General features: G+C 32.7%; 2 protein-coding genes across 3 annotated transcripts; one reads left to right on the top strand and one right to left on the bottom strand.

The window, feature by feature from the left end:
• The first annotated feature begins 5113 nt into the window (after window positions 1-5113).
• On the top strand, window positions 5114-7655 carry LOC140832930 (pentatricopeptide repeat-containing protein At4g14820). The gene is made up of 2 exons (XM_073197241.1): window positions 5114-5707; window positions 5983-7655. The coding sequence occupies exons 1-2, from the start codon at window positions 5142-5144 to the stop codon at window positions 7574-7576; spliced, it is 2160 nt and encodes a 719-aa protein (XP_073053342.1). The 5' UTR covers window positions 5114-5141; the 3' UTR covers window positions 7577-7655.
• Window positions 7656-16956: 9301 nt separating this feature from the next.
• On the bottom strand, window positions 16957-18447 carry LOC140832929 (uncharacterized). 2 transcript variants are annotated; one of them, XM_073197240.1, is made up of 2 exons: window positions 18288-18447; window positions 16957-17825 (listed from the first exon to the last, which is right to left on the bottom strand). In XM_073197240.1, the coding sequence occupies exon 2, from the start codon at window positions 17768-17770 to the stop codon at window positions 17153-17155; it is 618 nt and encodes a 205-aa protein (XP_073053341.1). In that variant the 5' UTR covers window positions 17771-17825; window positions 18288-18447; the 3' UTR covers window positions 16957-17152. The 2 variants fall into 2 exon arrangements, with proteins under 2 accessions (XP_073053341.1, XP_073053340.1); XM_073197239.1 differs by having other exon boundaries at window positions 18295-18447.
• Window positions 18448-26875: the final 8428 nt, after the last annotated feature.

Below are 26875 nucleotides of genomic sequence, written 5' to 3'. Positions count from 1 at the left end.
GCTGTGCTGGTTTACGTGTTGCCCTGAATGTTGCCAACATCTACAGACAACATCCGTAACGATGTTGGCTGAAGATCGTGTGTAGCTGCTCGTGTTTTTAGGGATCTCGTTTTTGCTTTCTTATTCATGTTTTAATATTGTTGGTTGTTTTTAGAAAGCTTTATTTCCTCAACTTGTTGAGAAAATTGATTTTTGTCATAATCACTAGTGTTAGATTTTTTGAAAACAATTGATTTTTCTAGTGATTAATTTTTGCCATAAGGCACCGCACAAGTATTTATACTTGTGCATATTTAATCTTGTCCATCTAATTATTTAAAGTGAATTTGTGTTATTAATTTTCCGCTGCATATAGATGTTGTCCGAGATGTTGTAATATCTGGCACAACACCTAATTCTGACAAAACACAAATTTACTGTTTTTCATCCTATTCTGATATTTTCATCAACTTTGATATCTGTCGGACAAAATAATCCTTACAGAATACTCCAAATATATATATATATATATATATATATATATATATATATATATATATATATATATATATAATACTATATTTCCGAGCAATAACTCTAAATTCATTCATTGTTGGTCTTTAATGAAAATATATTAGGATGAAAAAACTTTATTGTAAAAAAAAACATAGATAATCACTCGTAATAAAATAGGATTAAGTATTTATTTTAACCCGTAAAATACTTATTTTGGAGTTTCAGATGCTTGATTTAACTATCTAAATACTTCAAATGTGTAAGAAAATACCGGGGTCTTTTCATTGAAAATGTGTTAAGATGACTTATTCATGTCATCTAATTTTTGAAAAAAAACGCAATTTCTTACTCATTGTGGAATTGGAAAAAATACTTATTTTGACCGATAAAGTACCTATTTTGGGGTTCTAAATATTTGATTTGACTATTTGAATACTTTAAATGTATAATAAAATACTTGAGTTTCAAGTAATATTAAGTGATTTTTTATGGTGTCAATTGTGAAGTTAAATCGTGATACCTAAATTTGTACAAAGAATATCTAATTAGAGTCTACAAATACATGATTTTACCCCCAAAATACTTATATCCAATTATTTGGAGATGCCAAAATATAATTTGAAGTTAATATTGAATGATATTGATGATGACATTCGTGAACTAAAAATGCGATATCTAAATTAATACAAATAATACATAATTCGAGTCCACAAGTATTTAATTTTACCCTTTAAATACTCAAATTCGATTATTTGAGGATGTCAAAATTATATAGTTTGAAGTTAAAAAATGAGTGGCCTTTGATGATGAGATTTGTGAATTTAAAATATGGTACCTAAATTTGTGCAAATAGTGCTTAATTCGATCTCATATATACTTGATTTTACCATTTTAAGACACAAATTTGATTATTTTTTATATAAAAAAATATAATTTCAAGTAATATTGAGTGATTTTTTATGCGTAATTGTGAAGTTAAAATGTGAGACCTAAATTGATATAAAAAGTATCTAATTCGAGTCCATAAATACTAGATTTTTCCCAAAATACTAAAATTCAATTAATTTTTTTATGTCAAAGTATATAGTTTGAAGGTAATATGTGACCTTTGATGATGACATTCGTGAAGCAAAAATGTGATACTTAAATTAATACAAATAATACATGATTCGAGTTCAGAAATACTTGATTTTACCTTTTAAAAACTCAAATTTGATTATTTGATGATGTCAAAAAATATAGTTTGAAGTTAATATTTTCTATGGTGTCATTCATGAAATAAACAAGTGATACATGAATTGGTACAAGGAAAACCTTCTTCTAGTTACAAATAGTTGATTTTATCCCTTAAATACTCATATCCAATTATTTAGGGATACGAAAACATATAATTTGAAGTTATTATTGAGTGACATTTGATAATGACATTCATAAAGTAAAAATGTGATACCTAATTTAATAATAATATTGTCTACTTCGACTCCATGGATATTATCGGGTGGCCTTTGGTAATGGCACCAACAAAAGCTGTTAACTTCAAACTATATTTTTTTCTACATTCGTGAACTCAAAATAAATAATTAATTTTATTTCATGATGAATGATGAACAATGTTTTTATAAAAACATGAATAAATCATCTTAATGCATTTTTCATGAAAAAACCAAAAGTGACTGGATTTATGGTGATTGCTTGAAAATATAGTATTTTCTTATATCTCTGGAATATTCAAATAACGAAATCAAATATCTGAAACCCCATAAAAGGTACTTTGTATGTCAAAATAAGTATTTACTTTTATTCCATGATAATTGAGAAACAATATTTTTTTAAAATTATATTTTAGATGGAGAAGACAAATGTAATTTTTATGGATACAATAATATATTTATTTAAAAAATAAAGTGTAGAAATGTAAATTTGGGTTTGTAGGAAGTTAAAACTAAAAGTATAACATTGTCAGATATTGATTCTTAAAAAATTTTGGTTATGTACTGAATCTTAATTCAAACATTGACATATGGATTTACCACAAATGTACCCTTTAATTAATTGTGTTGGGCGTGGAATTACAAGAAATTTTGATTTTGATCATAGCAAAACTTGTTATTGTGTTTCTAATATATTTATTCAAGTGTGTATTTGATGAGAAAATTTGTAAAATAAACCTAATCAACCATTTTTCTATGAAAATTACATCCTCGAGTGTATTATAAATCTTGATTTTGATGATTGCAAAACTTGATATTGTGTTTCTAATATATTTATTCAAGTGTGTATTTGATGAGAAAATTTGTAAAATAAACCTGGTCAACAATTTTTTTTAAGAAAATGTTCATTATCTTTAAAAAAATATTTAACTGGTTTTTAAAAAGTACCTCGTATTTTATAGATGTCAAAGTAGAAATATTCTAGCACAACTTAGTTTCTAGCGCAACTGTTTGTTTAAAATTTATCTAATAGCCCAATGATCTAAATGACCAACCACCAAAACGGTTGAACATCCAGCCAACTCAAAAGCTATAAGTCATATCTCAGACCAGATCGATGAATTCACTAGTTATCTAGGCAAACTGGTGGTCGCAAGATCGAGCTGGACGATTGTAGTAGCTACCAGCTGGACATGCTAAGTTCTAGTATTTTTATGGTTTCTCTCAGTTCGATTATCGAAATAGAACAATTCAGTATCTGTCACAAAGATAAGACAATGATTTACAAATAATTTTGACAAGTTGAAATCTGAATCAGAGCGCATTGAAGTTGATGGTTCTACATAGCATGAAGAAAATAGTTTCAATTTTTATACATTATCATATTTCAAGCAGCTCTCTCATACGAACTTGAAATCGACTGATTCTTGATTCTATGGAAAGCCAAGACAAAAGGATACAATTTTTGTGTTAATTACTTTGTCAAAAATATCGACGAATTAAAAGTTATAATTATGAAAAATGATCAGCCACACGTCAAGTATTACCATCTAGTAGGACCTGATACCAACTGGTCTGTCAAAGAGCAGAAAAGTCAACCATGTCTTAAAAGCTGTCAGTAACCCATATATGACTGTTGAAGTATCAAAAATTGTCCAGATTTTTTCCAAACGACTTTATCTTGTATCTAACATTCATATTATTATTAATTATCATAAAAACACCACTTTGAAAATCAAATTAAAGGGAAAAAATAGCATATCTAAAGGGTTTGGAGCATTTGGACATATTAAAGATAAAGTTAGACATTGTTCCACCCAACAAGAAAATGTGTGATAAACTATAAGAGAAGGACTTTGAGAGATAAATCATCAACACAAAAATGAGTTTGAAGAACACTTCTATTCAAGAATAGAATAAACATCGTGAAGAGAGCTCACTTACACAAAAGAGTTATGTGTTTCATATAATAGTCAAGTGAAAATCTTTGCACAAAAGATATTAAAGAATGTACTATCATTTATATTTGGTTGTGAGATTTTTTGTCTCAATTAGAGTTGAGAGTGTGCTAGAAGTTTCAATTTAGGCAAGAGCTAAGTCCTAAATTGAAGTATTTTTGTGCAAGTTGTTGTAAAACCAAAGTCTTTCAGTGATATCATTCCAGCAACGGAAGAAGAGAAGACGTAGAAGGATTTGATATTTAAACTTCATAAACAAACTTGTGTCTCTTTATTTTATTGCATTTACTTATTGCTACTGTTTCGATATGTATTTTTGAAGCATTTTATGTGTTTGATAAAATACCAAAATGTTGCATACAAAATGTCTGATAAAACGCTTCAATCAAACTGTTTTTATTATTGAAAATTGCAATCTTTTCAAATGATTTCGAAAATGTTTAATCCCTCTTTAGAGGTTTATGTTGAGTGTCTTCCGTTTAGTTTAGAGCCGAACTAAATATAATATCTCAGTGTTCGGTTAATTATTTAACAGTCTAAGAACGTGCTATTGTCGTTCTTTTTAATCGTAAAATTTTAACAGTTTTTTTGCATTCCTCTAAATATATTTTCATTTAACAAATTGTCTAAGTAAATAATTCATTAAAAAATCAAGAGTCTTCAATAAATCATAAACTTTTTGGGAAAATGATTTTTCTGGTATATCAATTAACGTATCCAGTTTTTATTTTGATACATTAATTTTAAAATTTCAGCTATTTTGATCTAATTATTGACATGCGATATGACAAATAAGCAATTTTCGATGATACATCAATAATTTTTTATGTCATATCAATATTTTTCGACGTCATATTAATATTTTCAGCGTAACATCAGTATTTTTGAGTGTTATATAAGAAATTGGATCAAAATATGTGAAATTTCAAAGTTAGTTTATCAAAATCAAACTTTAAAAATTTAATAAACGAAAACTCAAAATTAAACAAGCGAGCAAAACAAAAAACTATTTATCCAAAATTTTTATATAAAATTTACATTGATCTGTTTATACACATTAACTAAAATAAATTCGCAAATTTCTAATTTGGTATTTATTGATATAAATTTTAGTTCTTAAATATATCGAAAATCCTTCTTATGTATTTAATAAAAGTTGCTCACAATTAATAATAATAATAATAATAATAATAATAATAATAATAATAAAGCTTTGACAAAGGAAATTTTTTTACATATTTTTTTGAGTATTTCACCCATGTCTCAAACTTTACTCCCAGTTCCGGCCACCGCCGCCCCTTACCGCCACCAGCATAACTATGCCCACCTCATCTCCACCGCCGTGGCATTCCGTCAGCTCAAGCAAATCCACACCCAAATCCTCAAACACGAACAGCACCACCTTCTCTTCCAACTTCTACTCTCCTCCCTTTCCTTCCCTGGCTCAACCACCTATTCCCTCTCCCTCCTCTCCGCCGCCACCCCGCCGCCACCGAACCTCTCCAACAAGCTCATCAAACATCTGTCCCGCTCTAACAACCCGCAAAGCACTTTTGTCTTTTTCCAAACAATGCAGAACAAAGCGTTTCCAGTTGACAGGTACAGCTTTCCGCCGCTTCTGAAGGCAGCTTCGAAATCCATGGCTCTCAGTGAAGGGGAAATGGTTCATGGATTGGCGTCGAAGATGGGGTTTGACTGTGACCCGTTTGTGGAGACTGCTCTGGTGGGAATGTACGCTTCGTGTGGGCATATTAGTGAAGCTCGTCTGGTGTTTGATAAAATGTCGTACAGAGATGTCGTGACTTGGAACATTATGATAGATGGGTGAGTTTCGTAATATAAAATTGAAAATTTGTGTGTTCATTTGTATTTTTTGGCGCTTTAAAATTCGGAACTTTAAACTTTCTGCATTTTTCACAAATTTTAAAACTTCCATCTGCCCAGAATGGGATAATCATGTCAATATGGCGAATTTATGAACTTTTCATGCATGGCCAACTTATTGTATTTACGTAAATTAAGCATAAAATCGGGAAAAATATTTATACACTAGAGTTCAGTACTTTTCTTTTCCTGATTTTGATTCCATTTTCGAACAGATATTGCCAGATTGGGCTCTTTGATAACGTCATAGCTCTGCTGGAAGAGATGAAGACCTCTGATGCAGAACCTGACGAGAGAATTTATACCACTATTCTTTCTGCATGTGGCCGTGTTGGAAATTTAGATGTTGGAAAAATGGTCCATGGGCTTTTAGATGAACGTAAACTTGTGATTGATTCATATCTGCATAGTGCACTTATAAACATGTATGCAAGTTGTGGAGCCATGGATGTGGCACAAAGTTTGTATGATAAGTTGAATCCTGTAAATATTGTAGCTTCAACTGCTATGATCTCTGGATACTCAGAAGCTGGCAATGTTGAAGCTGCTCGATTAATTTTTGAGAAAATAAATGATAAAGACTTAGTCAGTTGGAGTGCCATGATCTCTGGCTATGCAGAAAGTGACACGCCTGGAGAATCTCTGAGAATATTTCATGATATGATAAAATCTGGAATCAAACCAGATCAAGTAACCATGTTGAGTGTCATTTCAGCTTGTGCTCGTCTTGGTGCATTGGATCAAGCTAAAAAGACACATTCTTTGGTAGATGACATGGGATTCGGAAAAGCTTTGCCTATAAATAACGCCCTCATTGATATGTATGCGAAATGTGGGAATCTTTTGGCAGCGAAAGAGGTTTTTGATAGGATGTGGAGGAAAAATGTCATCTCTTGGACCAGCATGATTAGTGGTTTTGCGATTCATGGAGATGTTGATAATGCCATGAAATATTTTCATCAGATGAAACGTGAAGATGTGGAACCAAATTGGGTTACATTTGTGGGTGTTCTCTATGCTTGTAGCCATGCTGGGTTAGTTGAAGAGGGACGCGAGGTATTCAAATCAATGGTGAATGAATATAGAATTACCCCCAAACTTGAACATTATGGTTGCATGGTAGACCTCTACGGTCGTGCAAATAGACTTAGAGATGCCTTAGAGCTTGTAGAAACTATGCCAATGGCACCAAATGTCGTTATTTGGGGATCCCTTATGGCAGCTTGCCGGAATCATGGTGAGTTTGAATTAGGCGAATTTGCTGCAAAACGTGTTCTTGATTTAGATCCAGAACATGATGGTGCTCATGTGTTCTTATCAAACATATATGCCAATGAGAAGAGGTGGAGTGATGTAGGAGAAGTGAGACGGTTCATGAAACACAAAGGGATATCTAAAGAACGAGGATGCAGTTCGGTTGAAATGGATGGTGAGATACACAAATTTTTGACTTCTGATAAAAGCCATAAACAAACGGTTGAGATATACGACAAGCTAGATGAAGTGGTTGATGAGATAAAACGGGTTGGATATGCCCCAAATACGAGCTGTGTTACGGTTGATTTGGATGAAGATGAAAAGGGAGAGGCTGTTCTTTGGCACAGCGAGAAGTTAGCGCTTTGTTATGGGCTAATAAGAGGGGAAAGAGATTCCTGCATCCGTATAATAAAAAACCTTAGGATCTGTCAAGATTGCCACAACTTTATGAAACTGGCGTCAAAGGTGTTAAATAAGGAGATTGTTGTAAGGGATAGAACCAGATTTCACCACTGTAAAGATGGTCAATGTTCTTGTAAGGATTATTGGTGATTCATTTTATTTTTGGTGGACATGTATATCATCTTTTCAATGTAATTCTTTGTGTTTTTATTACAATTAATTGGTTGAACATGATGTGTTTCCTAGAGAAGTTGCAAGGTCTTATAAAAAAATATGTATTGATGTTTTTCAAAAGAGGAATAAACAAGATCCAATTGTAATAGTTTATAAGAAGATTTACAAAGAAATTCCGACTTTATTTTGTTAAAATCCCCACATTTGCATCAAATTTAAGATAATTGTACTAGTATAAAAGCCCCACGTTTAATTTTTACCAGGTGTGATCACTTGAAAATAAATCTATTTTTTTTTTCATTTTTGGGATTCCTTATGAACTTTTCCTTTTTTGGTCCTATTAGCAATGAATTCTCATTTTTAGTCATGTATTTTGAATGTTTTTTTTTTATTTTTATTTTCTTCATGTCAACGGGTGAATTGTATTTTTAGTCATGCAATTTACATATTGTTTCATTTTGGTTTTTTTTTACTCAAGTATATCGTGTTTGTCAGAAATTGCTTATGTGACGGACGTGGATGCTGATATGGATTATTGAAAGTAAACTTGCATATGTTCCGTAATTTTTATTTGAATATTTTGTGGCATTCCAAAAATCAATGATCCTCTTTTTAATTTTTTTTATGAAGGTCGTGGTCGTGAACCTCGGCTCCTCTCTTAATTTAATTTTTTTTATTAGGGCCGAGGTTTTGAATATCAGCTCCTTTTTTTAGAACTCTTTTATAAGAGATTGTGGTCTAAAACATCAACTCATTTTTTTTTTTTTTTGTAAGGCGCAAAGGTCTTGTATCTTAGCATCCTCTTTTTATTTAATTTTTTTATGAGGTGTCGAGGCTTTGAACCGCGACTCATCTTTTTTGTTTTATGAGAGTCGCGGCCTTGAATTTGACTCCTCTCTCGATTTAACGTTTTTTATGAGATGGCGGAGTCTTGAATCTCGACTCTTTTTTTTAGTATTTTATTAGGGGTCGGGGTTTTGAACCTCGGTTCCTCACTTTATTTTGGCGCTTTTTTATATTAAGAACCTAGATTTTGGACAAAAATTTATGTGGGACGGTCTCAAGGGTCGTATTTTGTGAGACATATATCTTATTTGAGTCATTCATGAAAAAATATTACTTTTTTATTGTGAATATCGGTAGAATTGACCAGTTTCACAGATAAAGATCCGTGAGACCATCTCACAAAAGACCTACTCTAAATTTTGAACGTCACTCCTAATTTTTTTAAACTTTGTACCGAGGGTCGAGGTCTAGAACCAATGCTCCTTTTTTATTTTATTTGTTTAAATTTTTTAGGCCGGGGTTTTTATTTTTGGCACTTTTTAATTTTTTTATTTATTTTATATAATGGCACCCCGTCTTCTCTTATTATTAATGTTTTTATGAGAGACTAGACTCTAGAGTCTTTAATGTTTTTGTTAGAGAATGCTTGCAACCTGCATCAGTTCGCCATGGTTGATTGTGCAAAGCTTCGCATGAAGAAAGAGAGAACGGAAAAGAAGATTTTTATTCAATTGAAGAGAGTAAAAAGAATACACAAGATTTCCTATTTATAAGTACTAGGAAAGTTCACGTGCGATGCACGTGGGCGAATAATAATGAAAAATATAATCATGAGAATTAGATAATGTTTAAAATCGTTTGAATAACATCATGTTTATAAGTATTTATCAATCTAAATATATCAAAACACAAAAATGCATCATGAAAATAAATCATATATATTCACTTATTTATATGATATTTTTTAATCCGCGACATAATGACGACAATTTTCTTAAATGATAAATCAACAAAAATATTTTTCATCTAAATATCATTCAAAATGAAAACAATAATAATAAAATTAACTGAATATTGAATTTTTCCAAAATCAAAACCAAAATGTACTTAAATGGAGTACACATAGGCAAACATCAAATAAAATTCTCTTAATTTACTAAATTATCATAATAATGTTGAAATAAAACTATTAAACTTGTTATTAAGTTAAACATCACTTGTGTTTTTGCTAACTTTTAATCCATGCGGATTTTATTTAACTTTCTATGTTTTTTAGAATACATATTATAGATAATCAATTTTATATCAGAATCAATCATTTATAATTAATATTTATGATTAATAATTTTTGTGAAATTAAATTTTAACATAATATCGCTCAAATAAATATATGTAGTAGAACACATATATAAATAAAATAATATGTAATACTCAGTTAAAAAATATCATTTATAAAATAGTAATATATAACAAATGATAATATATAATTCATATTTATTATGAGGATTATACTAGATTAAAAAAATTATAAGGATTATATCATAAATTTAATATAAAAGTAGAAATTAATTTTCATTTTTTTTAATTTATCATTACTTTTTTTATATGAATAAAGTTAAAATAAATCAAATTATATTGTAAATGAAATATATATTTTTTTTTTTTTGCAAAAAAGTGTATAAAAGCTACATCCACTCAATTTTCATTTTCATTGGAAAAGTATCATAAGAAAAATGACATTACTGACATGATTTAATGAAACTTGTAGAAAAATGTAAGCTTGAAATATATATTTAGATATTAATTAAACATCATAATTTAAGAAAAGTGCAAGGTTCAGATAATGGATGTAAATGAACCAAACCGTTTGCGAGCTATTCGAAGCTCGGCTCGATAAAAAGCTTGTTTGAGTTTGTTTGCTAATCATATCAAACCAAGCCCAAGCTCGATTTTGAGCTCGAAAATTTAATCAAACCAAGCTCAAGCCTAAGGATATTCGGCTCGCGAGCTCGCAAACGTGTTTGATAATAGGCCCGCGAGCTCGAGCTCGGCTCGTTTAGGTGGCTCGCAGACATGATTTTGGAATGCTCATTAATATACTGATTTATGTTTTTTTTAGCTCTTACTTGTGTCGTTTTGGTTATTTATAAATGAATTTACATTTTTATGTCTGATTTAAAAATTGGTTTATAGATATATTTAATTTTTAACAAGCTCGATTCAAACTCAAACTCGAGCTCCATTCTATGCTTATCGAGCTCGAAAACGAGACGAGCTCAAGCCAGACTTGTTAAACATGCTAAACGAGCTATTAATAAATCAAGCTCGAGCCTGACTTGATTAACATGCTAAACGAGCTTTTAACGAGTCGAGCCCGAGCTTTTCTCGAGCTCAGTAATTTAAATACAAACCAAGCTCGAGCCTGATAATAGAAGCTTGAATCGAGCTCGAGCCTCAAACAATTTTAAACAAACCAAACTCAAGCCTGATACTGTTTAGTTTGGTTTTGATCGTTTACATCCCTAGTTCAGATATAATATTTGTCGTTAATTCAACCTATAATGAAATAAGGTTATTATCATTTTCAATCTCAATCCTTAAATATATTTTTTTCAAATAATTTACAAAACGTTATTAATTAGATTAAATTAACATAATATTAATCGAGTTACATCCTATCACAAATCAAATGATCTCGTCTGAAAGCAAACCGATAAACTATCCTAACCACACTTTACCTCAACTATTTCATCATGATAAATTTTGAGTGGATGTGATAGCAACAATCATTTACCCACACATACGCTCCGTTGAGTTGCAATAATAATAATATACTATTTATTAGTAATCTTGACTTAGTTAATGTGGTGTGGTACATGAGTAATATTTAAACAACATTAACAATTTTGTAATTTAAAAATGAGGTTAAAAGTTCTTAATGCAATAAAACTAAAATAAATATAGACTAGTATATAATTCGGAAGAGGAGAACTTAAAATGACTATAAAATAAATCTTTGGAAACTAATATAATCTCATAATTTTTTGAAATATTATAAATATAATGTATAGATTAACTGAACTGGAAAAAAGATGAAGGAAAAGAAACGATAACAAAACACGAACCATCGATAAACTAAACTAATTAAATCAAGGAAACTAACGTAACATCAAATAATTAAATAAAAACTCATAGAAGGAAAATAGATAATCACTAAAATAAAATGAAACACTAAAAGATCAAATTCATTAAACAAATTAATGTAATAAAAGTAAAATAAATATAGACTATATAGTTTGGATAGGAGAGCTCAAAATAACCATCAAAATAAATCCTTAGAAACCAAGATATAATCTTCAAATTTTGTGAAAAGTAACAAGAATTATTAAAATAATTAAATAAAAGAAACTAACGTAACATCAAATAATTAAGTTAAAAAACTCAAAGAAGGAAGGAAATAGATAATCACTAAAATAAAATGAAATACTAAAAGGTCAAGGCTTGGTAAAAAAGTCCTCCAGTCTCAGCTTCTACAGGCTGGAGTTCAGGGGGCATAGAAAGCCATAACTCAAGGAGCATCTCTTTCGCTTAAAGTCCAATGGAGAACCTTGCCTGACCTCTTTCCTAGGACATGCCTTCTTTAAGAACCAGCTCTCAATCAGTCCCCGGGGAATTTGTGCATTGAACAAATTAATATAATAAAAATAAAATAAATATAGACTTTGGATAGAAGAGCTAAATATAACTATCAAAATAAATCTTCAAAGATCAAGATATGTTATTCAAATTTTGTGAAAAGTGACAAAAATTAACCGAACTCTGAAAAAAACAAGAAGAAGCCATGTAGAACCGCAAGACGAAAAAGTAGGAATAAATTCAATGTCTTTAATGAATATTAATGCTCATATATTAATAATCAGTCATTGTTATAGTTATTTAAGATAAACAAATAAATTACAAGTTACATATATAAGAATACAACTTGCTAAGTTTAATAAAAAAAAGACATATTGAGAAATTCACAATTGAAATTGGTATATTTATATGCAAGTAGATATGCCAATAACTCCATAATACTTCATTGTCTCATTTCATTCACCCTTCTCATATTTTTCATCGGTAAGTTCTCGTAAATGTTTGAATTTATTTTTTCACTTCCTGCAGATTTTTATTAATTTGATTTTTTCTTTTGTTTTTGCAGGTTTATTTTAGTTCCAACTCATATTAAGGTATGTATACTAACATAAATTATTATGTTAAATATTAAATTGATAAATGAAATTATTATTTATGTTAGACTAATTTTGTAGTGTTTTTTAATTTTTTTTTTCAATTTTAATTATTATGTGAGTTTTTAGTTATTACTAATTTTTGTAAAGAAATTTAAAAATCGTTCTAACCTTATTTATGGGCAGGATATTCAGAGTTAAATCTGAATCTTTTTAGAAAATTTTGATAAATTTTCATTATCATTATTATTTTTTAAAAAAATGTTAAAAAATTTATGTTATATGCTATTTTTTTCCGTTATTATTATTGTTTTATTTTTTATAATAATTATATAATTTTATAATACGATAATAATAATTTTAAATTTATTTGTTTATGTATATATTTATTTCATATTTAATATAAAGGATTATTTGTAAAATGAAAAATAAAATCACGTAGTTTTTTTTAAAAATAAAATATCACGCTTTATAATTTATTGAAAAAATATACTATCCCATATAAAAAAGGAAGTCTCGTCTACCAAGTAGGCGTGACTTCCATTAATAAATTGTTGTAAAAAAAAGGAAGCCACGCCTATTCCACTTCCCTTATTATTTTTTCAAATAAATAATAATTTACATTATTATTTATAATGTGTTAAATAAATTGTTTTGTTATTTGAAAATTGGTTTACTATAGTTAATATTTATATATTATAATTGTTTTGTTAATTGATTTTGTAGTTATTATTTTTAGATAATATTGTGTTATATAATAATATATTATTCTTGTTATTAATTACAGGATGTCATTACATGCTACTACTTTAATACTCAAGTAAATTAATTTATATCAACGCTTACCTCAAACAGAAATTCAAAATCAAAATTTTATCTGCAAATATATAATCAAAAATAAATAAATTAACGGTTTTAATCAAACATTGAAGGACAAACTTAATTTAAAGCATACAAACCTCATGGGCTGTAGTGCAATTACTTGATCAAACATCGAACGAAAATCCACAGGAATGAACAATCACGATACATTTAAATCTAGAGAAATGAAGAATGATAAAGACACAAGAATAATACATTTGAAACGAGGGCAAATGATATATAAGCAAATTTTCAGATAAAAAACACGCCATGTTAATATTGATCAGTGATACATCACATCACTTTAACACGTCATGTTCGTATTGATTAGTGTTACATCACATCACTTTAAAAAAATTTAACGTTTTCTTTGTAAAAGAAGAAATATGCATGTATTATTGACTGTAGTAGGTCGCCAGTCTGTTACATGACAGAGTTCCTCCAAAACGAGCGTCCAGCAATTATTTTTTAAAAAAATTTAAGCAAGACGTTATTTATTTTTTTAAAAAAAAAAATTTAAAAGGCAAGTCACGCCATATGAGATAATGTGACTTGCTCTTTTTTTTCTAAAAAAATAAAATTAGGCAACTCATGCCATCTCAGATGGCGTGACTTGCCTTTAAATTTTTTTTTTGTAAGTCACGCCACTTCAAGATGCGTGACACATTAGTATGTCAATTTTTTTTTCTACCTTATTTTATTAAAGTATTAAAATATGTGCTGTAAACGGTTAAAAAGCCCTAATACTTGCAACTAATTGACATCCTTCAAGGATAACACTTAATAGCCCCCTCAAGCTTGGAATAAATTAAGCTTTGCAAGCTTAGAGATCAAAAACTGATGCTGGTCGGAGGCCAATCCTTTGGTAAACACATCGGCTGGTTGAACCCGTGTGGAGATATAAATAGTACGAATCACATTAGTCTTAATATTTTCCCGAATGAAGTGACAATCAACTTCAATATGTTTCGATCTATCATGAAAGATCGGGTTTGCCGCAAGATGAAGAGAAGATTGATTATCACAAAGAAAAGGTGTAGATGTGTTAATGATGACCCCTACGTCACCAAGAAGGCCTCAAAGCCAAACGATTTCGCTTGTTGTCATGGCCATGGAACGGTACTCTGCTTCAGCTGATGAACGAGAAACAATGTGTTGTTTCTTTGTTTTCCAAGAAACAATGGAAGATCCAATTTTGATGACATAGCCAGTAGTAGATTTGCGGCTCATAGGACAAGAAGCCCAATCAGAATCACAATATGCAGATAATTGAAGATCATTTGTGATGAATAGGAAAAGACCCAATCCATGGGTCTTTTTTATATACCCAACAATGCGGTAGGCAGCAATCAAATGAGACTTCTTCAACGAGTGCATAAATTGGTTGTGAAGTTGCACGACATAACAAACATCAGACGTAGTGATGGTGAGGTAAATGAGTCGACCAATTATGAATTGATAACTCGGGGGATTAGATAATAGTGGATCAGATTCAGAGGAAGATCCAGTAGAGTTTTTAGACTAATCAAACTCAAGCGTGGTGAGTTTCAGATGTTGTTCCATATGAGTGTCAAAAGGCTTGCATCCAGCCATGCCACCTCTGACAATAATTCAAAAGCATATTTGTGCTGAGTTAGACAAATTCCAGCTTTAGAACTAGAAAATCACCTTGCAGGAATGCATTTGTTACATCCATTTGATGTAACTCTCATTTTTTGGCCGCTGTCATAGTGAGAAGACATCTACAATAAATTTTTTTGCCACATGTGAAAATGTATCTTCATAGTTAATCCCATACTGTTGAGTGTAGCCTTTGGCAAAAAGCCGGGCTTTAAAACGTTCGATGCTACCATCGGCTTTGTATATAATTTTATAGATCCATCTGCAATCAATCAGTTTCTTTCCAGAGGGCAAGGGAAGTATTTCCCATGTGTTATTGGCCTCCAAAGTTGCGATCTCTTTAGCCATGGCTTCACGCCAATTCGTATCAGAAGCTGGCTGGTGGTAGGATTGTGGTTCAGTAAGAGTAGAGACAGACGCCAAGAAAGATTGGCATGATGGGGATAGCTTTTGTAAGAGTGATAATCTACGATGTTATGAGCTGTGGAAGGGCATGTGTTCGAGGATATATTAGAGTAGACTTGAACATTGGTCCAAACAGGAGGTTTTGTGATCCGAGTGGATTGTCTTAAAGGTTTTGTGATTCCATATTAAGATTGAGACTTTGACCTAACTCAACTCAAAAGCTAGCTCAAGAGAGGAAGATTGTCCAAGCCCATATATGCAACTCCCAAGGATTTTATCCAACCGATGTGAAACAACTAACACCCCGCCCCTCACGCTCATGAATGAACATATATCTAAGCGTGGATTTTACAAATGACCCAACCATGGGCAAATCGAATAACCTAACTATGCGCAGTTAAACACATAATGGTGAAACCTGAGCTCTGATACCATGATAGAGAATGCTTGCAACCTGCATCAGTCCACCATGGTTCATTGTGCAAAGCTTTGCATGAAGAAAGAGAGGAGGGAAAAGAAGATTTTTATTCAATTGAAGAGAGTAAAAAGAATACAAAAGCTTTCCTATTTATACGTTTATGCCAATAACTCCCTTATACTTTCAACTAATTGACAGCTATCAATGATAACACTTGACAGTTTTATGAGGGACCATACTCTTTTTTTTAATTTTTTTTTATAAGGGTTAGAGGTCTTGAGTCTCGGCAGTCGGCTCCTCTTGTTATTATTATTTTTTTATGAGGAGTCGTGTTCTTGAACCTCGGCTTCTTCATGAGGGCCCGGTGTCTTGAACCTCGACTCTTATTTCACGAGTACACACACAACACATGAAGAAGAATCACTAATGTGCAATGGTTGCTGTTGAATTTTAAAAGGCTTGTGCTTGTAACGCTCGCTGTTCGTGGTCATAAAATATAATTCGACTTGTAGAACTTTGTACTGAATCGCGCTCCAAAATTTTCTGACGACCTAACATCATGATGATGTTGGCGATAGCCCGTCCAGATTGCAGGTATTGTTACCCATCATGTTCTAGTATAATGTTGGCCATATTTGCATACAAGATCAAGGGTGCATGATTCGGTCGGATAAGCAGCTTGAAGGATACACGCTCTAATGTCGTTAATTCGGACGTGTATGTTGATATTGATTATCTTGATCCTGCCGATGATGTGGAATCACCGACTATGGTAGGTTGAGCTTGTTTGTGTCATTATATTGCTGAATCATGTGATTCTCAATGAACTTACTTTGGTTAAGTTTAAGGTAACCAACAAAGAAAATTAAAAGTGGCAGATGTAGAACGACGGTTCTAGAATATATTTAAGCTCATCTTAATTGCATTTTCATCTTGGTTTTTGTGAATGCGTGATTTTAACAATGGAGATACATGTTAAACAGAGCTGATTGGACCAGCTTGTGTCAAGTAGAATGATGTTTGGTCTACAGTGGGAATCAAGAAACACTATTCTTTGTTGGTCCACAAGCAAAATTGGCATTAGACGTAACAAGAACAACTCAGAATTTAGCACGTTCACTACTAATGAAACTATCACATTCCAAGCGAGGATGTGATACTAGTATGGAATCTCAAAATTAATTTAAGACAACAAAAGAACCACATGCTGAACGGCAATAGATTGTGTCCAACTCATTCCATAACAACATTAGCCCCAACCGCTTTCATCTTCTCGATGATTTTCTCCGCTTCCTCCTTGGATACCCCTTTTTTAATCACCACAGGAGTCTTTTCCACTAAGTCCTTCGCTTCCTTTAATGCCAAGTCAGTAAAACTCCGAATCTCCTTAATTACCTTGAGCTTCGAAGCTGCTTCGTATGAGTCCATCTTCAGCTCAAAAGCTGTCTTTTCGGGCTTCTTTTCTTCCTTAGACGCTGTTGCCGTCTTCGCTGCCACACCTCCACCGGCACCTGCTTTCATGACACCAATCACTGGCATCTCCCTCATACCCAACTTCCTCATCATAATAGAAGACATCTCAGCAGTTTCAACCAGAGTGAGTCCAGATATTTCATCAACGAGCTTCCATACTCTCTCTGTTGGGGGACTGCGATGCTCTGTTGGATCAAAATTTGAAGCGTCATAATCCGCCGGAAGTCTTCTTTGGTCTATCTCCACTTCCTCCTCCTCATCCTCCTTCATTGCAGCCTGAGAAAAGTGTCTGCTATGCCAACTTGATTCAACTGAAACTGATGCAAGAAAAGGAGAGAAGATACGTTGCCTAACCCTTGCAATCAGATTCATTGCCATAGTCTTGGGATAAAAATTGATAGCAAATTTACAGAGAAATTACCATCCAGAAACCCTGCAAGATACCGCAACTCAGAAATCAAGTGAGAAATGTAATACAAGGTGATTAAAAATAATAATTGCAACTCTGATTTTTAGGCTAAAAATTGCAGGAATCTAGTTAATTTCTTTGCTGAATCCAAAGTCACCGAACATACTGCAATTACCAATAAAAACTGTTGTAGAAAAACTTGTATCTCAGCTATATGAAACATGGACCACTGTTTAAAAACTGGATGAACATTTCAATAATCTACGAAGCATTTTTCTACTCTTTAACCTATTCCAACAAAATCAATCGTAACAGCAACTTTACCATTCGATTATGATATGCAATCTGTTGGTTCAATCCATAAACTAAATATAATCAGAAATGGATGATTTTGATTTGAACAATATCGAAACGGGCAAAGCCACTCAGTTTCATCAATTAACAGAGACATAAATCATAACTTGACCAAATGAAAGAAGGATGTACCACTTACAAGTATCGATTTTTCGTCCGTTCGCGGTCGGTGTAGATTTTCTGCTATCTTCGATTTAGGGGATTAGGGCTGGCGCCTGGCAGGAAGACAACGATCGATGAAGGAAGAAATCCTTCACAAAATATAACACAGACACCAAGTGCCAAGCGAGAGCAAAAAAAATATATTAATAATACAAGGTCTTGTTCCTTAATATTATTTTTGATACCAAAGTCTATTGTGAAAGGATCTTATAAATTTTTATCGTTATAAGAGTCAACTATGTTCATATTTACAATAAAATATATTGCTTTTAGTATAAAAAAGTAATATGTTATCATAGATTATCCAAATATAATATCTGTCTAACAAAATTGACTTATGAGACCGTGTCAAATAAGTTTTTATGTATTTTTTTTAATATAAAAATATAATCAATTTAAAATATTTTAAAATTCATAATCTAATCGTTTCAATCGAACTAATTGATATTTTTAAAAAAAATAGAATTTCGAATTTAATTAGGTTCGATCGGTTATTTCAGTTGAACCGAACTTTTGTTCACCCATACAAATTTTATATAAACTAGGTTGCATTTGGTTAATAATTCAATCCAATAGATAATGTGATAATTTTACAATTTTGTATTTTTTAACAATTAATGAATATAAATAAATAAAAATAAACGATTATAATTTTAATTCAATGATATGATTTAATGCATCAAACCAAATATGTTATTATTTATTTAATACTAGTTTACATCTTTCTCAAATAGTTTATAGTTAGAATATTATTTATCTATAGAATCTCATTCAATCGACCAAACGAAATCAATTATGTCATCTTTGTTAATGGTTATAAGTTACAAAAATTATGTATTTAAGAAAACAAAAAAATTAATAATTTTACAACTAATAAAGTTATCAATCGATGAAACTTGTGGGACTTTTTATGGGTAAATTTAAAATATGGACAATAATTATAATAACATGTTTAATTTTTGTTTACGAAAAAGTGAAATGCAATTTTTGTTTACGAAAAAGATTAATAGTGAGATTTATCCACATAAAAAAACATGAGGAAATTGCTTAAAAATCCCTAAACCCAAACTTAACTTGCCCCTAACTCCCTACACATAAAAAACTTTCTTTTAACTCCCTAAACCTATAAAAAAGACAAAATTACCCTTATTCTCTATTTTCTTTTAATTGATCCCCGCACTTCACAAATGGTATCAGAGCGAATGCTTAATTTATTTCAAACACAAATTTTATTATTACTAGTAACTAATTGTATGAGAAGGAGAATTTTGAAAAAATTATGAATCCGAACTACGGTTCGAGAAAAATGATTTACAAGGAATATTCCAAAATTTTGGAATATAAACAAGGACATCTAACTATTGTTAGATATCAGAAACAGAAAGGGAAGCTACTGCACCCTCAGGTAAAATCTCAGGTAAACTTATGATTCAAAATAATAAGTTTCTGGAGATAGTTCCAGATTCCTCTAAGCTCTCTTCAGATCTTAGAGAGATCCAGAAAACGGTACAAAGTTATGGCACTTTGCTATATTATGTACCTCAACGAATTGAGAAAGTCCTAGAGAAACAAGAAGAAATTCTTGTAACCTTAAAGGATATTCAAACAAGAATTCAGAAACTGGAACAACAACCCAGTTCCAGTAGACGAACTTCAGGAGGTTGGTTACCACCATCCTTTGGTACTGAACCTTTGTTACATCAACAAGGAAGATCAGAGTGGTGTCAAAACCTTTGACCGAAGAAGAAAAGATGATCAATCTAATTAAGTCTGTCTCAGAAAAGAAATTGATCTGATGACAACTTTAGAAAGGATTGGTTTAGAGGATCTACAAGAGCTTGCAGAATCTTTCGCAAATCTCAAAGTAGTAGATCTGAAGATGAACAGAGCAGTAGGTGAAACCCCACCTGCTATAACCTGGTCATCCTCTCAAGCACCACCAAGAGAAAGTGTGGGATCTCAAGATGAAAACATGAGAGAATCTCAATCTGATTTCCATACTGGTGGAGGATCACACCCAGCAGGGACAAGGGCAAGGAAAAATCAAATTCCTTTGCACCAAACACCCTATGGGAAAACTGTTTTGGATCCTATACATCCTTACGGGGTTATGCTTAACCTTGATGTATTAGACTTCAAAAACAGAGAAGATCTCATAGATGATTGGACATCTGCTATGAGAATTGCAGCAGGTACGCTCGATCTCAATAAAGAAGGATTCATTAAACTTTTGGAAATGAGTCTTATGGGATCAGTGAAAATTGCTTGGGACATGACTTTATTAGACATGAAGGAATCAGTCCTAACTGGTGAATCTCTTAGTGAGATTGCTGGAAAAATGGCTACCCTATTTAAAGCACATTTTATAGGGGTAGACTATTTCAACAGTCAAGATACAGAGAAGAAGAAGAAATATACTCAAGCTCTGTATAGTCTGGAATTACATGATATATGTTTGGTGGATGAATACATTATGTTATTCACTAAATATAGATGGAAAAAAATTCAGGAGTCGAAGAAGATATAGCTATGCAGCTTTTCTTCGCAAAAATGTCAAGCCCTTGGAGAGAAATGCTCATTAGGGAGTACGTACCTGGAAATCCAGATACTTTGGCACGAAGAGCCTCTTTCCTCAAAGGAAAGCTGACAGAATGGTGCCATATGGCAGCATTACAAAAGAATTACAAACGCCTAAGGGGTATCAACAAAAGAACTCCTTTGTGTTGTAAGGAAAATGATCTTCCAACAATTATTGGAAGTAAACCACAGAAGCATAGAAGGAAAAGTTTTAGGACTCATCCTTATGCACGAAGTGGAAGAAGTTCTTGGAAACCAAGAGCTGTATGGTCTAGACAGAAAGCCAGATCTTATAAATCTGGACAAAGAGGCGGACCATCGAGGAGTAGGATATCATCCCAAGCATCGAGTACATCTCGAAGCACAGGAAGAAAAGCTATCAAGAAAACTTTTAGAAGAGCTCATACTCGGGCCAATGAAGGTTTCAAGGACTGCAATTGCTGGACATGTGGAGCAAGAGGTCATATCTCGACCAACTGTCCAGAAAATGAAAAAAGAGGTATTAAACGCTTTGATCCTACCCCGGATATTGAAGAAGCAGTTTATTACCAAGATCTTATTCAAGTATACCGATTTGAGGACATCGCCTCAGATGAAAGTATATATGAAGAAGAAGAAGTCTTAAGTCAGGAAGAATATGATGAAGATCTGTCTGGGTTTTTCAGCCTGACAACAATATCTCATAACATGGTTCAAAGAATAATGAGAGAAAATCCGAGTCTACAGAGATATCAAGGTTTCTCTGCAGGACAGGTAGAAAAGTTCTTAAGAAGTCTTGGCCTAAGAAACAGAAAGCATCATCTAATCTATAAAGTTTCTAGAAGGGAAATGGCAATCCCGATGGAACTTACAGGAAATAAAATGGAGATGCAGTTAATTCCTTCCGAAGAAATTAAGGAGGAAATACAAAAACTCAAGATAGAAGTAGCAAGGACTATGTCCTGGATTCATATCGGAACAATCCAAATTATGATAAAGGCTACTTTCAAAGAAGGGATAGATTCACCAATTGATATTGCTATACGATAAAAGAATGGGGAATCTACAAGATTCAGTACTGGGGACAATATCAGGAAATCTCTGTGCAGGAAAGATTGTAGGAGTAATCTATCCAAGGATAGCCTACAACATGGCAGATCGAGATTTCAGCCGAGCCTTGACATTGCATCAGAACTTCAAGGAAAAAAGGCTGATAAAAGAAGGTAATAGGTCATATTCTATTACATATCAAATTTCATATGCTCTATCTAATACACATTATTCTGAATTGTTTATTAGAAATGAGTTTATAGAAATCCCTGAGATATTCGGAAAAGTTGCTCAGGCAATTTATCCAGAAAGAATCGAGTTTCCTTTAATACAGGAAACAGATATCCAGATCCAAGACAAACCGATTCTACAAAGGAATCAAAGTCTTAGATTGGAATCAAGAAGACTATCTTTTCAAGGAGATAGAATTACAAGCTATAGATGGGATAAAAAGCCTATCATAGAAACCCAACAGGAGTTGAAAAGTTTTTCTACAATAGGAAAGCTTAGATGCCCAGAAGGGTGGAAGGAGGTAGAAATAGTATTTGACATTACAAAGCAAATGAATCAATTTCCTTGTAATTCAATATATTATTTGGAACAACCTACGATAGGAACTTACCAAGGACTGAATAATATCGGAGAATTGGAAGTTATTCAAGGAATTCCAGGGAAAGAATCAGATCGACTGATTCTTGGATTAGAGTTTCTCGAGGAACACAAACCTTGGAAACGTCTAGAGCATGGAATGGAGTTTATGGCAGAGGATAAAATGTGGAAAATCCAATGACCACAAGTCCATTCTCTATATACATTCCGATAGGAATGTTATATAAACAATATAAGGCAGAATATTTTGCTGCTTATATTGATTCAGGGGCTGGAATCTGCACAGCAAAAAGAGGAATTTTTCCAAATAATTTGGAAGAAGAGTTACCAAAGATTGCTGGTAGAGATTTTTCCAGAAGAATCTTAATCTTATGTAAAGGGATTAAGATGACTGAAATTATGATTGGCGGTGCGGGACAAACACCTTGGTATAAGGTAAAGACACCATCAATTTATTTTCATGATACATGAGCTGATATATTGTTAGGAAATAATTTCCTACAAATGTTCAAGTCCTATACCCAAGAAAATGAGACTAGAAGATTAGTGTTCACAACACCCTGTGATCACAGAATCATAGTCCAGAGACTACGAGAGGCATTTTACAGAAAATTGCCGATCCAGTTTCGCAGCAAGCGTGGTGATTCAGGACAACTTCTGAACCCAAAAATGAAGGATTCTAGAAGGTTTGGAGAAACAATGCTCCAGTTAAGAGCAGATCAAGTACTCCAACCAGAAGATATAGAATGCCTTAAGATAACTCTACAAACAAATAAAGTAGAGTTCGAATCTAAGGTATCATTGGAAGATGTCAAGAAGAGGATCAAAGAAAATTACAATGAAGATCCCTTGGCATGGTGGGACAGAAATCAACTCAGGGCTTACCTTAAGATCAAAGAAGGCAAAGAGTATGAATTTGTCCGTTGCAAACCCATCCCAATGAACATCGTTGATCAAAGGGATATGCAGATTATAATCAAGGAACATTTGGACCTTGGTTTGATCAAAGCAGGTATGTCACCATATAGCAGTCCAGGTTTTCTGGTAAGAAATCATGGTGAGATTAAACGAGGTAAACCCAGATTAGTTATTAATTATCAAGAAATTAATAGATTCTGGAGTTTGATGGATATTTTATACCAAGTAGAGAACATCTAATTAGTTGCATAAGCAATGCCAAGATATTCTCTAAATTTGATTGTAAGTCCGGATTTTATCAGATTCGGATGGAGGAAGGAAGCAAGAAATTCACAGCTTTCTCAACACCTCAAGGACATTATATTTGGAAAGTATTACCAATGGGATTGGCTAATTCACCCCAGATATTTCAAAGAAAGATGGATAATCTTTTTAAAGATTATTTTAAGTTTATGTTTGTTTGCATCGACGATGTTTTAATAGCATCTAAAGATATGAATGAACATGTTAAGCATTTGGAGATTTTCTCTAATGTTTGCAAGAGAGAAGGACTGGTTTTATCTGAAAAGAAAGCAGTCATTGCTACAAGAAAGATTGAATTCCTCGGAATTGAAATCGATGAGTCAGGAATAATTCTGCAAGAACACATAGTAGAAAAGGTGCAGAATTTTCCAGAAAATCTCAAAGACAAGAAACAACTTCAAAGTTTTCTAGGAGTTGTTAATTTTGCTGGGATGTTTATCAAAAACCTAGCAAAACACAGGAAAGTGTTCAGTCCATTATTGAAAAAAGATGCAAGATTTATATGGACAAAGGAACACACAGAAACACTTATCCATTTAAAGAAGGTTTGTAAAAATCTTCCAAAAATAGCTATTCCTCAAGACGAAGATGATCTGGTATTGTATACCGATGCCAGTGATCATTGGTGGGCAGCAGTTCTTACTAAGCTCACACCTGATGGAGAACAACCATGCAGATATTGTAGTGGATTATTCTCAGATGCAGAAGCCATAAGATGGCATATCAACGAAAAGAAATTTTATGCAGTAAAGAGGGCTTTTGAAAAATGTCCATTATTCTTACTGGCAAAGAAATTCACTTTGAAAGTTGATAATACCCAAGTCAAAGCTTTTTTGAGGAATATAATTGAGTCTAAACCCGAGAAGGCTAGATTATTATGATGGCAAGCATTATGTTAGAATTATATTTTTGATATTGTGATAATCAAATCTCATGAAAATATTCTTGCAGATTTTTTCACAAGAGATGGACAGCATTGACATTGATGCTATTATCAAGATGCAGAGGCATTTGAGGGAACACCTTGAAATGCTTCAAACCGAGTTCAACAAGTTGGCCGTTAACGCAGAAGTTGCGGGAAGGCTACAACAAGCTAATAAGAGAATTGTCTCTGATCGAATTACAGGTTGTTTACAGGCATATACTCAGTTATGGTCTGTAATGCAAAGGCCTACCTCCAAGGCATTGAGAAGCCATTGGTTTCCCAAATGGAGAGTTTTCGAGTACATGACTCTATACCTGTAGCGGGGGATTCAAATATCCCTTGCACAAGTGTTATGTCGGGATCATCACCAGATGAGTCGGCTGAAACAAAAATTGATACTCTTGATCCTTATCTTGAGTCATCAAGTCAACCCTTCACCTCGGGGATTGAAGAGGGAGAGATCAACCTTAGGCCTCGTATTGACAAAGGCAAATCTAAGGTTGGTACTAACGAAGCAACAATTTCTCCATTTCAGGTCTACCAACAGAACTGGGAGAAATTAAAAACAAGAATTGGCATTAACCCAGCTACCAATATGGTTGATGTTTCAGGAAAATATCCAAGGGTATGGATGAAACAAAATTCATATCCAAAAGAGGTTAAAGCATGGTATGAATTCGGGGCTCTGGCCTCAGTTTATACTACATCACCCAGCTTTCCGGAAATTTCAGGTCTACCAAAGTGGATCCAGGAAGCTGTTCACGAGACTTGGGCGAATAATGATTATTTGTCCAGAGTAGATGTTCTGCAGCTATACTTCTTTAGTGCAGCACCAGAACCAGCAGGAAAAGGTTCTCATGAAGCCTTTCATTTCATCAAGCTAAGGAGGCCAGATACAAATGTCCAAAAATTTATCAAGGATCCTCCAACAGAAGAAACACCCCTTGTTGCTTCAATTTCTGAAGATGATATGTCTACCAGAAGAGCTTGGGGTCTATGGGTCTGTCTCACTGAGATGGACAAAGTCAAGTTTCTGTTCAAATTTTATAATCATTCAGTGAACGGATCATTCCTGTTAAATACCATGACAGGGAAAATCACAAGTTTTGCAGAAGATTTATTCGAGAAAAAGAGAAATCTTTTGTGGAATAGCAAGCTGCCGGCAAGTAAAGAAACTCGTCGGAAATTCTGTAATATGGCACATGTAGGAAGATGGTCTGAAAACATCTGTCCAGAATGCCAAAACCAGAAGGAACCGGAATTCGGTAAAGGATTCAACCCGAGATCTGATCGGAAACACTTTACCGATACAAGTACAAGTAGGGATGGACCACATTCACATTTTCCTCGAGGAAACCGAAAGCCAAAGATTCCTCGACAAAATTAAAAGGAACATGTGAGCATCCCACCAATACAATAAGGACCACCATGTGAAAAATCATGTAGATGGAATTCAAGGACCACCAATAATCGGTGGAAAAGGAACAAGGACCACCAATAATAGGTGGAAAATGACAAAAGACATTGGATTCCTTATCTTTAAAGATAAAGGAAATCTAATAAAAGACGAGAAACTGGACCCAAATAAATCTATAAATAAGACCAAATGGGAACCAGTAACTTACACCAGACTTAAACCAAACTGGAAAACAAAATGTATTTTGCATATCTCAGAGTTTCCAGGAAAAGGATTAAGGGAACAAGAAAAGAGCTGAAAAATTTCAAAGAATTTCAAAAGAAGCTCGAAGAAACAGGAAAAGAAATACAAGCTGATCTGATCCAGGTGTATATAAACTATTTATGCAGACAGATAAAATTGCAAGAAATGACTGTTTCTAGATTAATAATCTAGAAAAAGACAGAACAAGAAGGGACCACTCAACCACCGCAGGGTCTATATGCAAGCTGTAAAGGCTTATCAAGATTTGAAGTCCGAGTTTCAAATTCGAAGGAGCCTTCTATAACTAAAGAAGCAGAAGGAAGATGAAGGCATCGATCAACCTCTTCATTTTTCTTCAAATCATTTGTAATATTTTATCTTTCAAGTTTATGTGTGTAGTGAGTTCAGCTACTATTAGTAGCTAAACAAGTTTCTCCTCCTCTACAGGAGGTTAGTATGTACTAGTAAATGTTCTGTGTTTGAATAAAGAGATCGTTGTTCTTAGCCCCTCTCATGTATTATTTTCAAAATTTTATT

This window comes from Primulina eburnea, chromosome 5 (genome assembly GCF_022965805.1).
Source record: "Primulina eburnea isolate SZY01 chromosome 5, ASM2296580v1, whole genome shotgun sequence".
NCBI classification, from domain to species: Eukaryota; Viridiplantae; Streptophyta; class Magnoliopsida; order Lamiales; family Gesneriaceae; genus Primulina; species Primulina eburnea.
Note: the sequence above shows the minus strand (reverse complement) of the source record. Positions and strands in the feature narration are given on the sequence as shown.